The following is a 15,292-nucleotide window of genomic DNA, read 5'->3' on the forward strand; positions in this document are numbered from 1 at the left end:
TTCTCTTGATTGGCTAGTAACATGTTAAAAGGATCAGTAGAAAGATCATCTTGGGTATGCATAAGAGCTGCCCTGGCTACAGCGGTACGAGAGGAAATATCCGAGTAGGCATCTTTGTTCAGCTGCCTGAGGCGCCTTTTAAGAATCTTAAGCTTTTGGCATAGAATGTACATAGGAGTTCCAACAATCCTAGATTCCCATACCTGAGTGACGATGTCCAAAAAAGATGGATGGGATATCCAAAAGTTGAAGAATTTAAACGGCTTCCTGGCATAGTTAGGAGGCAAAATTCTGATGATCATGGGCGAGTGATCAGAAACTCCGGGAGGCAAGAATGTGGCCTCCGAGAAAGAGAAAACTCTGCACCAATGCTCGTTAATATGTACTCTGTCAATTTTCCTTTGCTTACGGAGTGCACCAGAAGAGGTTGACCAGGTAGATCTATGGCCAACATATCTTAAGTCGTCAAGGCCGGCTTGGTCTAAGCACGTGCCGAATTCGTCAAAAGCAGGAATTCAAGCATTGGAGCTACCAATTCTATCCGACTAGTGTCGGATGGCATTAAAGTCATGAGCAACCAACCAGGGATCAGCAACAAAACAACTACTTGATTGAACAAGATCATACCATAAAGCCATTCGGGCAGCAAAAGTGTGTTTCCCATAAGCCACAGACATAAAACAAGTTTTATTCAAAGCTAGTATGCGCAACTGCCCATGAATCACCTGTGTGGACATGGATATAACTACTAGGTCCACCTCTTGGGGTTTCCATCCAATCCAAATTCTTCCACGAGGAGAGAGATTATAGTTAGAGGTCCACACCCAACCCGGTAATAACCCAATGGAGATCTTGACAAAGAAAGACGGATTGACCTTCGTCTCAAGTATGCCAATACAAGAAAGCATATTAGATCTAACTAGGGATCTAATCTCGGCCTGTTTGAGGGGATTCATAAGGCCCCTAATGTTCCATATTCCAAAAAAACAGACAGGAAATATACAAGGGAGAGAGAGGCCTACCGCCTTTTCTTGCCAACCCATTTTTTCTTCGAGATGGGCATTTTAATAGTAGAAGGGCTGCTGTTGGGGTTGGGAGGGGCCAGAGCGGGAGCAAGCAAAGGTGTGTCACGACTTCCCATATCTGTTGCATCCCCAGGGTTCAGAACAGATCGTGATCTGGTGTGTGGTGGGGCAGGAGAGGGGTCTTTCTCTGAGTCGCTACCAATGTTGTTGGCCAACTCCTTATCAGTGTCTTCCGAGTCAGAAGAATCCATAGAGGTAGCAGGAGATGGCAAGCCAAGGTCGGGGAGGGACTTCTCTACCATACTAGATTTTGGTTCAAGAGATTTGAAACTAATCCCAGGGGAGGGCGTCACAGCAGGGACTCTAGTCTGTCCCGCACCATTTTTTTTCTTAATAGTTTCCCATTTATCACCTCGCGCAGGAGGTATTGTATCTGCAGCAGCTGCTGGTGTTGGGTCATTCTGAGTGGCAATATGCACTACACTCGGAGGAGGACATCTGTGGTCGAACGTGCCACAAGTCATACATGATACAGGACGCCATTCAAACTCAACAACGATCGTCCAACTCTCATCATTAATGATGACTTCCACCGATGCAAGTATTTTCTGGTTTGCCTTGATCTCTACACACACTATGGCATAAGAGATCATTCTCATTTTTTCAGTTTGCATATCGACATGCAATGGTTTTCCAATTGCACTAGCGATTGTACTTATGCCTGCAACAGACCATAGAGCATAGGGAATATCCCTCAGTTTGACCCAGACCGGCAGGGATTCATGGTGGTTCTTCTTCATCTTTAACGCTGGGTGCCACTGTTGAAGAATCATAGGAACTCTGAGTATGGTAATAGAGCCACGTCTATAAGTCCGTTGTCCCTGAGGAGCAGTAGCATAGGAGGTTCCCGCTTCTACAGGAGCAGCCTGAGTATTGAACTTTGCGGGTACCATAGAAAGAGTGGTCCGCAGGGTGGCATCGGAAGAGTCAACAATAGCCAAAGAGGGATGTTGAGGGAGTACCTTGGCTTGTTTGGCCTTCGCCAATACCTCAGGAGCCATCGGTACAGGAAACATCTCCCGTGAACTGGGTTTTCCATCCATGGAGTTCCTCACACCAGAGCTGCCATGGAGTACACCAGAGGCACCGCATAGGAATCAACTGAAGGGTTGAATGGCAATGTATAGGCGGCGCCCTTCCCAGAATCTTAGTACACAAAATCAAGGCAATTTCCAGAAAACGCTCCTGCACTTACGAACAGAGAGGAAATCAAGAAAATTCCTAGATCTGTCCACCAGACAAAAAGGAGGCACCGTGTGGGAATCCCTACGGTCAATGGAGGGTATACCTCCTGGCGAAACTCAGCTCCAACTCTCAGAGAAATCCAATGGTCTGATCGACCAGAAATGAAGAAGAGCCAGACGGGTGAACAGTGCCACGAACGCCTGCTCTCGAGAGAGAAATGCACAGTACTCAGGTGAACAGTACCAGGGCGCCCGCAAATGTGATAATTTTGAGGTTGATCACCAACGAACTGTATAAAGAAGTGAAGGAATGACTCAATTAAGAGAAATTCTTACATTTTACAACTCAAAATCTTCTTTCTTACAACTCCGAATGCACTTTCCTATTTATAGATAGACTAAGACATTATATTGGGAAACATTTAATTGTGGAAACATTAAGCTAGGAAATAATGAATTAGGAATATTAAACTAGTAGATGTTCTATTAGGAAATATTATATTAGGGATTCTAGTCAAATTAGAAAATCCACTCAAATAAGGAAACAATCCTCCTGCTTTGACTAATGAGCCTTCATTCTTCAATTTCTAGGAACTCTATCTCTCTTGCTTCTTATTGGATCCATTGGATCATGTCGCCGAAATCTTCCTTGCTTGTATAAACATAGTCTCGGTTAATTGATGAGATTTCGAGTTAAACTTATAAGTTGATTATCTTCCATACAATTTGATGCCCCCGCGTCAACAACTTTATAAGCTGCAAAAACCGAACCCTCGCTTTCATGGTCTATTAGAATTAATCTTTAAGCAATTTTTTTCGTACAAATAAAATTCATCTGTAAAAGACATAATCACCACTCTGTCCCGATTCATTCAATAAGCAACAAACAGAAGGAAATCTAATGAGTGTTGTGAATAATGGTGCCTCTTTGACCACAATCTGCCATTAAGATTAATTGGCAACCGGAACCAACACAATAAAAGGACATGCAGCACATTCGGGAAAGTATCTCAGACAAGAAATTCACAGATAGAGGTGGTAAATGGGTCAAGAACCCATTTATTAACCCAAATATAATGATGATGGGTTATTAATGGGTTGGTTTTAGTTAAAAAAAAATAGACTTAAATGGGTCATTAATGGTTTGGCCTATTAACTTAATGGGTATTAATGGGTCACAAATGGGTTACCCAACAAGTTTAAGTGAATAACAAACATATTATTTTCATTTTTTTTAATTTTCTGATTTTTAAATTTTCAAATTTTTTATAGTACTTTTCTTTTTTTTCTTTTTCTTTTTTCTTCTTCCCCGCCGGTGGTTGGCCGAGGCGACGGCCGGTTGCCGGCCACAGGCGAGGGACGAGCTCGCCGGAGGCCGGCAAGGCCTCGAGTTCACCGATCTGGCAAGCTTTGTGCCTTGGGCCTCACCGATCTGGCAAGACTCGAGCTTGCCAATCAAGTGAGGCCAAGGCCTCGCTATGCTCGGGGGAGCTCGAGCTTCGCCAGCCTCTAGTGAGCTCATCCCTTGCATGTGGCTAGCTGCCGGTTGTCGTCTTGGTCGGCCACCGGCGGGGAAGAAGAAAAAAGAAAAAAAGAAAAAAAATGATTTTTTAAAAATAAAATAAAAAAAATTTAAAAAAACATTTTCAGTTTCCTGAAAACATTTTCTAGAAATGTCATATTTTCCGTGAAACAAACGGAGCCTCAATTTAAAATATATATATATATAAATTGTCCACTAAATTTGCATTGCATGAAGATGTTTTAGCAATACAATTTTTTAATATAATTATCATAAATAAGCTTTCCTAGATATAGTTAAATGGGTCGGGTAGGGATGGGTCGAGAAATTTGCCTTACGATAAATGGGTCATAAACGGGTTAAATAGATCAAGTTGGGTCAGACCATTTATGACTTGATCCAAATCTAATCCAGCCCGACCCACCCGTTTAACAAGTCTATCACAGATATTGGACACCTTTTTTTTCTTCCAAAAGGGAATGAAACACCAAAAAAGACGTACCACATGGTAACAAGAAGCAGACAAATCTCTCTCTATATATATGTAAAGCCACATTTTCGGGGAGCCTCATCAAGAACATCCTTTACATCAAACACTACAAAAACCCCACGATTTGTCATCATCATCCTCAAACTTCGGAGTCTTTCTCAAAAGTCTTAACAATGGCATCAACTTTTCTCTCACCATACAGCTTTCTCTTCTCTCTTCTCCTCCTGTTCTCAACTTCATCCTTCTCAACTGCATCCCCATCAAAGACATCATCTTTAACCGAGGACTTATCGCCAATCACACAAGCAGAGAAGCTCATTAAAGGGCTCAACTTGCACCCCAAAGAAGCTGTTAATATCAGAACTAGAGATAAAGATTCTTCTTCTTTGGCTTCTGATGAGAAGATCATCGAGAGGCGCTTTGAGCTCCCAGTTCTTGGTGATTCCGGGTCGTCCATTCAGGACCTCGGTCACCATGCCGGGTATTACCGGCTTCCGCACTCCCGTGCTGCAAGGTGAGGCCTTGGAATTAAATTTGATAGCCAGATTTTTTTTTTTTTTTGGATGTAGAATATGATTTTCATATATCGAGTACTCAATCAATATGTTCTAGAAATGTTTCGAGTCACCTGTTATACTTATTTTGTTAGGCCTAGATGATAGGAAAATTACTGGGGTTATCAATGAAACATGATAAATGAGAAGTTAACAGAAATCAGTTTCTAAAACCAGCCAAGAAATTTTCTTTCTTATATATGTTTCTTCGATTCGCGCGAGCCAAATGAGATTCGGCACGTTCTAGTACATCAAGTTCTGGTCACGACTCTTTGTCCTGTTTTTTGTCCGATTTTTCAGGATGTTCTACTTCTTCTTCGAATCACGGAACAGCACAAATGACTCAGTGGTGATATGGTTAACCGGAGGGCCTGGTTGTAGCAGTGAATTGGCATTGTTCTATGAGAATGGCCCTTCCATATTGCCAACAACTTGTCTCTTGCGTGGAATGATTACGGTTGGGACAAGGTGAGTGGGTGACAATTTTGTACAAATCATAGCATTATTAATCATAATTAATACTCCCAAGAACGTTGCATCATTCTTTGGATTTTTCTCTTTGTTCTAAATATTTGTTTTGAATTATCCAGCGTTAGCGTTGTTTGACGGCATCGTCCTACTACTCTTTTCTGTTGTGTTTTTCCGTGACATTATTGCACATGATGTTGGGTTAGTTCGTTTCAGTATTCTTTCTTGGAAAGCAATTGCCAACTTCTTCTGTTGCTTTCGCCTTCGATAGCTTGTCATGAAACAAAACTTCAACATTGTTTTGACAAATTGATAGTCGTGTGCGATAATAGTGATCATGGTCAATAAAATTAATTATTGAACGAATAAACAATGCGTATCTTATTAAATTAAAACGGAAAATCAGACAATTTAAAAACACATGTTGTTGATGTATAAACTATTTACATTTTGAAGTATATCACATTACATGCTTTTGTTAATGTTTTTTTTCCCACAGGTGTCGAATATCATCTTCGTCGACCAGCCTACTGGAACCGGTTTCAGTTACTCCTCTGATGAGCGTGACATTCGGCATGATGAGCAGGGTGTCAGCAATGACTTGTACGACTTCTTGCAGGTGTACATGAGCTCATTGATCATAATCTAAGCACCTGATTGACTACTTTCGTTTTTACGGACTTTTGATTGGGTACTTTTCAAGTTAAGAATTCAAGCATATGATAGATATCTTGCTGCGATGTTCAGGCATTCTTTGCAGCGCATCCTCAACTTGTCAAGAATGATTTTTACATAACTGGAGAATCGTACGCTGGGCACTACATTCCCGCTTTAGCTGCTCGTGTTCAACAAGGGAACAAGGCAAAGGAAGGAATTCACATAAACCTGAAGGTACTTCATGTTTGTCTGGTAATTTCTTGCATGACATATTAACTTGGTCTTTCTTTTGACATAGTTAACTTCTGAATCTCGAACAGGGGTTCGCAATTGGCAATGGCCTAACCGATCCTGAGATCCAGTATGGAGCATACACAGAGTATGCTCTAAACATGGGGTTGATCACGCAGTCTGATCACGACAGCATTGACACATTGTTCCCAAAATGCAAACAGGCGATTCAACAGTGTGGTATCTTTTTTGGTCCTAAATCTCTGTTTATGCTTCATAAAAACATTCGGGAAGCTCTCTTTTTTCTTTCTGAAAGCGGAGAGTTTACTATTAATCTTTGCAAATTATGTGCAGCAACCAAGGGCGGAGATGGCTGTGGGTTAGCATTTCTCAAGTGCAACATTATTTTCGCTAAGATTAGGGACTTTATCGGGAACACCAATGTACGATAGTGACAGTCTACTTTTCCCTTGACGGAAGCTTTCTGAAATTAACGTTTGATTACCGTGAATTTGACATGTTGATGATTGACCTGCAGTACTATGATATACGAAAGAGCTGTGAGGGGCCACTGTGCTACTTCTGAAACATGGAGACACTCCTGAACCAACAGACGGCGAGAGATGCTTTAGGAGTCGGGGATATAGGGTTTGTGTCGTGCAGCAGAGAAGTGTACACAGTGATGGTCTGGGATTGGATGAAGAATCTCGAAGCAGGTATCCCCACGCTTCTTGAGGACGGGCTGGAGGTGCTCATTTATGCCGGTGAATATGATCTCATCTGTAATTGGCTTGGTAAACCCCGATCTTTCAAGTTGGTAGACACTAGACAGAATCAAACGAACATTACCTGGTGAATGACATGTCTTTCCTGATGTTAATTTGATCAGGAAACTCCAGGTGGGTTCATGCCATGCAGCGGTCCGGTCAAAAGCAGTTTGGGACATCTCCAACTGTTCCATTTGTCGTTGATGGTGCCAAGGCAGGATTGGTGAAAAGCCATGGACCACTTACTTTCTTGAGGGTCTCTCTCTCTCTCTCTCTCACAGAAGCACACGCACAGGATTGCAACATGCGAGCATGCGCACACAACATACTATAAAGACAAGAGAGGTAAATTATAAGTTCAATTCTGGCTGCTCGATGAAATGCAGGTTCATAATGCTGGGCACATGGTACCGATGGATCAGCCAAAAGCTGCTCTACAAATGCTAAAGAGCTGGATGGCAGGCGAAGTTGCCACAGTTGGTGCAGATAGCGAGATTGCTACTTAATGAAAAGAATGCCAACAGTACCCAACATTTGAATCTTGTTCATATCCAAAAATACAAGATACAGGGTTAATAGAGCATAACACACTTACCAGTTAGCCCTGCATAACTTGAAGGCATGATTCCCGAGTGTGGCGTTTAACATGCCTTATCTAGCTACGGAAGAAGAGCTGAGAGACTGGATAGGGCACACATCATACTCAAATAGATAAGCAAAAATTAATTTGTGAAATTCGACGTGGTATACAAATCCAAAGTGATCTGCAGTCTATTATTTATCAAGGGGAAAAAAAGAACAGTGACATAAACAAATGAAAGAATGGTGTCATCTGACGCTTCTCTTTATGGATAATCTCCACTCCTCTACTGACTTCAATTCAAGATTCCCTCTCTTTTATCTTCCATTAGTACCAAGAGTAGAACACAAACACAAAATCCAAGTAAAAGCAGAAATCATTCAGGAATAACAGTGTGACCAGGTGAAGGCAAATCTCTATGCTTTACGAGGTTTGAGAAGCTTCACTGTCTCCCAGGTGAAATCTGGGTCGTCACGTCCAAAATGCCCATATGCTGCTGTCTTCTGAAACCTGAAGTTACCTCCTCTCTTCAGATCAAGATTGATAGAGATCATTCCCGGCCTGAAATCGAATTTCTCCTTGATCAATGCCAGAATTTCCTTGTCTGGAATCTTCCCAGTTTTATAAGTGTCTACGAACACAGATAACGGTTCGGGAACACCGATGGCATAAGAAACCTGCACAATGCAGCGTCGAGCAAGCCCAGAAGCTACCACACTCTTTGCAGCTTGCCTAACAATGTAGGCACCACTACGGTCGACCTTGGTTGGGTCCTTGCCTGAAAAAGCACCGCCACCATGAGCACCCCAACCACCGTAAGTGTCGATAATTATCTTCCTCCCAGTGAGGCCTGCGTCACCATGGGGCCCACCGATCACAAAACGTCCTGAGGGGTTGAGGTGGAAAATCGTCTTGTCGTCAAGATACTGAGGTGGAATCACGGGCTTGATCACATGGTCTTTCAAATCTTTTGCAATCTGCTCATTGGTAACGGTCTCATCATGCTGAGTCGAGATTAGGACTGTATGGACCCTCAGAGGCACCATGGCTCCCCCATCATTGCGGTATTCCACTGTCACCTGGGTCTTCCCATCAGGTCTCAGCCACGGGCATGTTTTGTTCTTCCTCACTTCGGTCAGCTTGGCTCCTAGTTTGGTGGCTAGGACGTGAGTCAATGGCATAAGCTCGGGCGTTTCATCTGTAGCATAACCAAACATGTGACCTTGGTCTCCAGCACCAATCTCCTCAGGTTTCTTGGTCAGATTTCCATGGACTCCTTGAGCAATATCAGGGCTCTGCTGTTCGATATTGACAAGGACTTTGCATTTGTCAGCGTCGAGACCGACATCGGCTGAGGTGAACCCAATTCCTCGGCATGTGTCGCGAATGATCTTCTCATAATTGACCTTAGCCTTGGTGGTAATTTCCCCGAACACCATGACCATATTTGTCTTGGTACATGTCTCACAGGCAACTTTGCTTTCTGGATCTTGCTCCAAACAAGCATCGAGGATAGCATCTGAGACTTGGTCACAGATCTTGTCAGGGTGGCCTTCATTGACAGACTCCGAGGTGAAGAGAAAAGTGTCCATTACACTCTGAAATGCCATATTGACAACAATTCTGTAGTTAGGGAGATGGTGGAAAACACCGACGATCAAAGAAATGGCGGCTACTCTGAGAGAATCATCATAGCAAAGCCTAATATCTATGTTATTCCCATACCGACAGTAAATTACCAGGCAAAAGTTCCTGCATTGTATCTGAACTGCGTGTTTCCTTGTGATTTCCCCGTGATGGCAAACAAGGCATTATAAATTAGTGAAGCAATGGCATGAAAAGCTATGAACCTACACTGTGTTTGTAATGATATGATCTCTCATGCTTCTTTGTATTGGAAAAAACCACGATGGAACACAGAGAAGACAAGCCGTTCTAGATATGCAGATCCAACAAATGCATAAATCATCTACATACAAATGATTGACAATTAAATGCGGCTTGACGACCAAACTCCTGTCGGAATCAAGGTGCTGGATCAAGACTTTCATCGAAAACCCAGAGGACATTAGTAAGAAATTGTCTAAGATCAACCTTAGGATAGCTATGCTGCTAAAATTTAGCCGACCCTTGACACACAAGCAATACAAGAGAAGGAAAAGGTGAATGATAATGATAGGACACAGTCACATGCAACATAGTTACGCCGGCGGTTGCTTTTTGTTTGGCTAAAACGTCGCACTCGGACCCACAGTGTCCAAGCCATATCTCTCAGCATCACGGGAAAAACAAAGAATGGGCACAAACCAAGAACGAGAACCTGAAATGACTCGAGAGATAATCACAACGATAATCTTTTAATTTCAAGCTCTCTCCACCAACCAACCACGTTCAACCTCTCGACTCAAGCGGCGAAATTTGCACGAGAGAGCCCATTATGTTCGCAAGACGAAGCCGAGGATAACGAGCACCCAAACAGAGTACGTGATCGACATCAAATCTTGGGCGCAGACGGGACGAGACAGCAAGAAAAAAAAGGCGAAAACGCAACACTTTGTCATGAATTCAGCTGAAGTACCTGGTTTTGGGATTACCAAGGATTTGCAGAGCCTGTGCAAGGGAGGAAAATGCGTGTTGAACTCTGGAAAACAGAGGACCAAGAGATGGTTAAAGGGGGCGTGTTTTATAAAACGTCCCGCATATGAAGGGCGAGTCTGTTGCGTCGCAACCAAGAAGAAGAAACGGTCTTCTCGCTTGACCCGCTCTTGGCCTTTCCAATCCGGGATTTCAAGATCCAGCTTTCTCGTACGAGGATGTTCGGAGGAATATTTTAGCGGTTTTCTTGGGAATGCTGACGACAGTACTCATCGAAATATTTGTCAAGAACATAAGCTTGCATGCATTATAACATGATGAGAAAAGCCTGACGTGAATGATTTAGGAGTGTTGAGATTAGATATCGAAAAATTCGTAAGAGAAATCATCAACATGTAATTTTAGAAGTTGGTTTATTCAACAAAGTAAACACCCTTACAAGATTATGGACATGATGTCATTCTTGAAGTTGGTAATTTTAACTTATAGGTCATCTCATATTTAAATTCGTGAAAAGATAATAATAAAAGAGGCATTCTAACGCAAAATTTGGCAAATACGGAACTAAAGAAAGGGACACTTGATCAATAAGATTTTGAAATAATTTACACATAGCGATAATTATACAAATTGTCTCCGGACTTTAGCTCAATGCGCAATTTTGCTCCTGAACTTTTAGTTTGTTAAATATGGTCCTTTAACTTTATTTTAATGTGCAATATTATCCACAAACTTTTGATACATGTTTAATCTAGTCTTTAGATTACAAGAAATTGTTCAATGTTACCACGAATTTGAATTAATGGAATGACAACACTGTACGTTTTCATATAATTCAGTGACTAAATTGAACATGTACCAAAAATTCATAGACTATATTGAACAAATTAAAAATTCAGCGACAACATTGCATATTCATTTCTATCATTTTCTTCATGAGGACACAAAAAATATTGCGAGATAATTCTTTGAAGTGATTTATCCTATTAATTTTATTGGAGAAAAAGGATATATAATTTCGAGTTTATCAAAATATCAGTTGTGAATATCGTAACGACAGTCAGTGTATTAGACTAGATGATCGTCAAATGACTCAACTTTTTTTACACCGTTTTCCTTGAAATATTCATCAACAGGCGCCCGCTATTCGTGATGGCAGAGATAATGAGTTACGAACTAGAATCACCATCGTTGTAAATAGAGAAAACCTCAAGTTCGCCATAGAGTGACAAACCAATCAGGAAACTTGGGCTGAAGAATGATGAATCCGAGAGGTAACTACATTTCCTGAATGTCGTATTTCAAAGAATATGACCATCTCTATATAGTTCGCATTGTTTTTCAACGAAAGAAGATTGAACTTCCAAGCCAACACTCGATTGTGAATTCAGTAGATGCCGTGCGGATGATCTTCATATATAGAATTCCACGCAATGCCAGCGAGTGTTGCAGAAGAGATATGCGTTTAATTTACATACTCTACAGTGTGGCTGAGAGAGGATTGTCGCGGGCAGTTTTCATAATCACCCAACTTCCATTTGCATGTGTTTGAGAAGTATTAGTAGAAGTTTCTGTCAAAATCGAAAAGCTATCTACATAGACCCCCAAATAAGAGATAAGCGGGTCACCCCGAGATTTGTCGATCACAAACCTCAACTCCTGCGTTTCAAGCATAGGAAATTGCAGGAGCCTCTGGTATCCCACCGTGGTGCCGTTGATCACTTGTCTCCATTCTTCTCCGTTGTTCAGGGTGTCAAGATGGAACTGTATAACCCGCTGGCCCAATTGGATCGGCTCCTGCACTTGCAGAACATTGAACTTCACCTTCTCCTGAAACCTTAGATGTAATGTCCAATCTGACTGATTCTCCTCAGGTGCCCAATAGCTGTAGATACCCTCTTTGAGGACATTCTCCGGGCTGAAACGGGAATTGTTCATCATCCCTCCTCGGGTACTACTGGCACTGAGAAGAGCACTCCTGGCTAGATTTTCATCAAATATCGACCCCCGAAGCTCATTAAATTCTTGAAGCACTTGTACGTCTTCTTCAGATATGAGACCCGAGGAGTTTGGAGGTACGTTTAGTAACAAGAGACAGTTTCTTCCAACGGATTTGTAATAGATGTCGAGAAGGGTTCTTGCAGACTTAGGAACTTCTGAGGCATGCCAAAACCAACCGGGTCTGATGGAGACATCACACTCGGCTGGCACCCAGTCATGCCCAACAGGGTCTCCACTCCTTGAGTATCTGATTTACGTAATTAGCAATTCAGCACCAAGAAGTTGGAACTTTTCAATGGCTTTTGTAGAAGGAAAGCAATGAAGAGCAAGAAAGGCGGACCTAATTGGATGAAGGGATCTCTCTCATATTCACAACAATCTAACCACCACTTACCAAAGAAACAGAAATTAGGTGTCAAGGAACTATCTTCCACGATGTGAAGTCACTAGGTAAAGACAATCTGAAAATTGTTAGACTCCGATAGTTTGTCATGAAAAGAAATGGCCTTTTCTAGTTCTTTTCTGTGTTTTAAACAGCTAGCAATGATCACTTTTCCAAAAATTGACAAATTCAATCCACTCTTTGCTATACTATCTCAAACCGGTGAAATTGAGAAGGTGTTTGAACAGACGAAATTCTCTCACATGAGCTAAAGATTTCTTCTTTGAGGAAAGAACTGATTCACTGGTCATTGGAACTTCCTTCTTGCCTTCTAAACCGGAGAATAGCAAGCATGTTGAATTAGTAACCTAAAATGTAAGCATCACTCTGCTTCTTTTCTTTGGAATAGTACCCCGTTAAACTGAGATATAGAACAGAAGCTAGAAATAGAACTCACTGAGGATCAGTTCCACCGATCTTGGCGCTACTCCTATTGAATGGAGACCAGCAAGTCGAACTGGCGACGCCAGCCTCGTCCCCGATCCACCTGGTGTCCGGACCAGCATCAGAAAAAATGACGGCCCTGGGCTGGAGCTGGCGGATTAGACTAAACCAACTCTCAAAGTAATAGTCCATGTCCTTCTCTCCCTCCCCTTTGGCACCGTCTAACCACACCTCCTTAATCTCCCCATATCTGTACAATTCCACAGCACATCAACCTCAAAGTTTCACCAGATATAACAACAAACTCTCAAAATTGAGATAATTGGAGAATGTACAAGCTAATTCAGCTTCAAGCACTTTCCCAAGAATCAAGTGTCTTAACACAGATAAGCACAGACCAACAAAATGGAAAGAACACAATAATATTGCATTTACTAAGATTACAACATCAAGTGTATATAACTCCTTAGAAGGACACAATTCTAAATTTGAATGGAAAACTCATCCGAGAGAAGCATTCAAATCAACAAAAAGCAATCAGGATCCCCGAGAAACCCGAATCGGTTTTACTAAAACGAAATCCCCACTGCAATATAAACAACCAGAACACGACCAAAACGACTAAGCAGAGTACAATAATGAGCAAAATCCGGCAAAATGGAACGGCAATTTCAAGTTCTTTTCACCTGGTCAGCAGCTCCGCCATCTGTCCCATGTAGAATTCATTGTACTCCACCGTCCGTCCATACAACGGCTCGTGCCGATCCCACGGCGAGAGATATAGCCCCAACCCAACACCGGCGTCCCTCGCTGCACTCGAGAGTTCCGCAACCACGTCGCCGCGGCCGCCCCGCCACGGGCTCGACCGCACGGAGTAGTCCGTGTACTCGCTCGGCCACAGGCAGAAGCCGTCGTGGTGCTTGGCGGTGAGGATCACACGCGAGAATCCGGCCTGCTTCGCGACGCCCACCCACTGGGCAGCGTCGAGGCGGGTGGGGCGGAAGACGGAGGGGTCCGCGTGGCCGGAGCCCCACTCGGAGTCGGTGAAGGTGTTGGGCCCGAAGTGGAGGAAGAGGGCCATGGGGGAGGACTGCCATCGGAGTTGCCGCGAGGTGGGTATGGGCAGAACCGGGAGTGGCGGAGGTATCTCGGGCGAGTCAGCCGATCGGACGAGACAGTCGCCAACAGAAGAAACAGAAAGGAGAGAGATTGATAGCGTGAAGAGGCTCAAGAATGCGTTTGGAGAGATGGGGCTCGCGCATCTCGAGGCCATCGTCTCCTTCTTCATCGTTCGCTGATGTTGTCGCTCGACAGAGACAGAGAGAAAGAGATCAGAGGAGGCGGTCGGTCATGGCGAGTTGGGTATGAGCGCTGCGCAGTCGTCGTCCCCAACTCGATCCGCCATTGGAGAGACCGATTGGTGTTTGGGTCCGGCGAAGTCAAAGCCGGTCGACACGTTGGAAAGCAACCTCGTTTTGGTATTGACCGGTCGGTAAAACTCAAAAAAACATCATAGATTTTCACAGCAGAGTCTGAGTCAGAGAGGAGGCATCTTCCATAGCCCGAGCAAAGGATCAAAACATCATAGATTTCACGGTCGTATCCTGCCTATAACATTACGCAAACAACCATTGAGATATGTTTTTTTTTATGATCTAATTAAACTACCCAAAAAAGGATCTCTGAAAGGATTGCAGAAGCACCGGAAATCAGTTGCGATGAACTCAAGTTCCTATGAGAAATTCTTTTATTGCAATATTAAGGGTAGGTACGTTTCACGAAAAATGAGTGATTTGAAAAATATTTTTTTGAAAGATACAAAAGTAAATGAATGGCAATTTATTTATCGCCCATGAAAATAGTCAGGCATATATTGATATCGATCATGAAAACATTTTCCATTGATCAATTTCTTTAAACGATATAAGCAATCATTTTTCGGAAAATATTTTTCAAATCACTCATTTTTCGCGAAACGAATGGATCCTAAGAAGCGCCTTAGGGCTATGGTATGAGAACACTGGTTCGATATGAGATTGATCTTTTGATATGCTATTTGTCAAACATAAGTCAAGCATGAGATAGGTATCTCTAAATTGTTCTGCTCTTTGGAAAAGTCGTCATAAACAATTACTTTGCACATCTAAGAAAAGGGTATCTCAAAATCGAATTAATAATTATATAATTAATTTTAAGCATTCATAACTAAAGTGTGGATCATTATACTAGAGTATTATGCATAAGCATATATGAGAACATATCGATTGAAGAATTTGAGATAAAATATGCATGTGAATTACCAAATGCATAGGATTAGAAACTTAAACTCCGT

At 42.4% G+C, this 15,292-nt stretch overlaps 3 protein-coding genes and 1 pseudogene across 5 annotated transcripts; 1 reads left to right on the forward strand and 3 right to left on the reverse strand.

The window, feature by feature from the left end:
- Positions 1-1,018: 1,018 nt before the first annotated feature.
- LOC115663078 (uncharacterized) lies at positions 1,019-2,086 on the reverse strand. Its single transcript, XM_030585131.1, has one exon. It carries the CDS (start codon positions 2,084-2,086, stop codon positions 1,019-1,021), a length of 1,068 nt encoding a protein of 355 aa, XP_030440991.1.
- Positions 2,087-4,454: 2,368 nt separating this feature from the next.
- On the forward strand, positions 4,455-7,497 carry LOC115663077 (serine carboxypeptidase-like; annotated as a pseudogene).
- Positions 7,498-7,658: 161 nt separating this feature from the next.
- Positions 7,659-10,241, reverse strand: LOC115663076 (S-adenosylmethionine synthase 1). Of its 3 annotated transcripts, none has more exons than XM_056313216.1 (3): positions 10,117-10,220; positions 9,393-9,507; positions 7,659-9,134 (listed from the first exon to the last, which is right to left on the reverse strand). In XM_056313216.1, exons 2-3 carry the CDS (start codon positions 9,419-9,421, stop codon positions 7,955-7,957), a joined length of 1,209 nt encoding a protein of 402 aa, XP_056169191.1. In that variant the 5' UTR covers positions 9,422-9,507; positions 10,117-10,220; the 3' UTR covers positions 7,659-7,954. The 3 variants fall into 3 exon arrangements, with proteins under 3 accessions (XP_056169191.1, XP_030440988.1, XP_030440989.1); XM_030585128.2 differs by having other exon boundaries at positions 9,393-9,571; positions 10,117-10,173; XM_030585129.2 differs by lacking the exon at positions 9,393-9,507 and having other exon boundaries at positions 10,117-10,241.
- A 1,144-nt stretch (positions 10,242-11,385) lies between these two features.
- Positions 11,386-14,511, reverse strand: LOC115663079 (alpha-L-fucosidase 1-like). The gene is made up of 3 exons (XM_030585132.2): positions 13,647-14,511; positions 12,974-13,210; positions 11,386-12,381 (listed from the first exon to the last, which is right to left on the reverse strand). Exons 1-3 carry the CDS (start codon positions 14,246-14,248, stop codon positions 11,613-11,615), a joined length of 1,608 nt encoding a protein of 535 aa, XP_030440992.1. The 5' UTR covers positions 14,249-14,511; the 3' UTR covers positions 11,386-11,612.
- Between the last annotated feature and the right edge of the window lie 781 nt (positions 14,512-15,292).

Source organism: Syzygium oleosum, unplaced genomic scaffold, assembly GCF_021117445.2.
Source record: "Syzygium oleosum isolate NSW1041296 unplaced genomic scaffold, Sole_v2.1 Sole_v2.07, whole genome shotgun sequence".
NCBI classification, from domain to species: Eukaryota; Viridiplantae; Streptophyta; class Magnoliopsida; order Myrtales; family Myrtaceae; genus Syzygium; species Syzygium oleosum.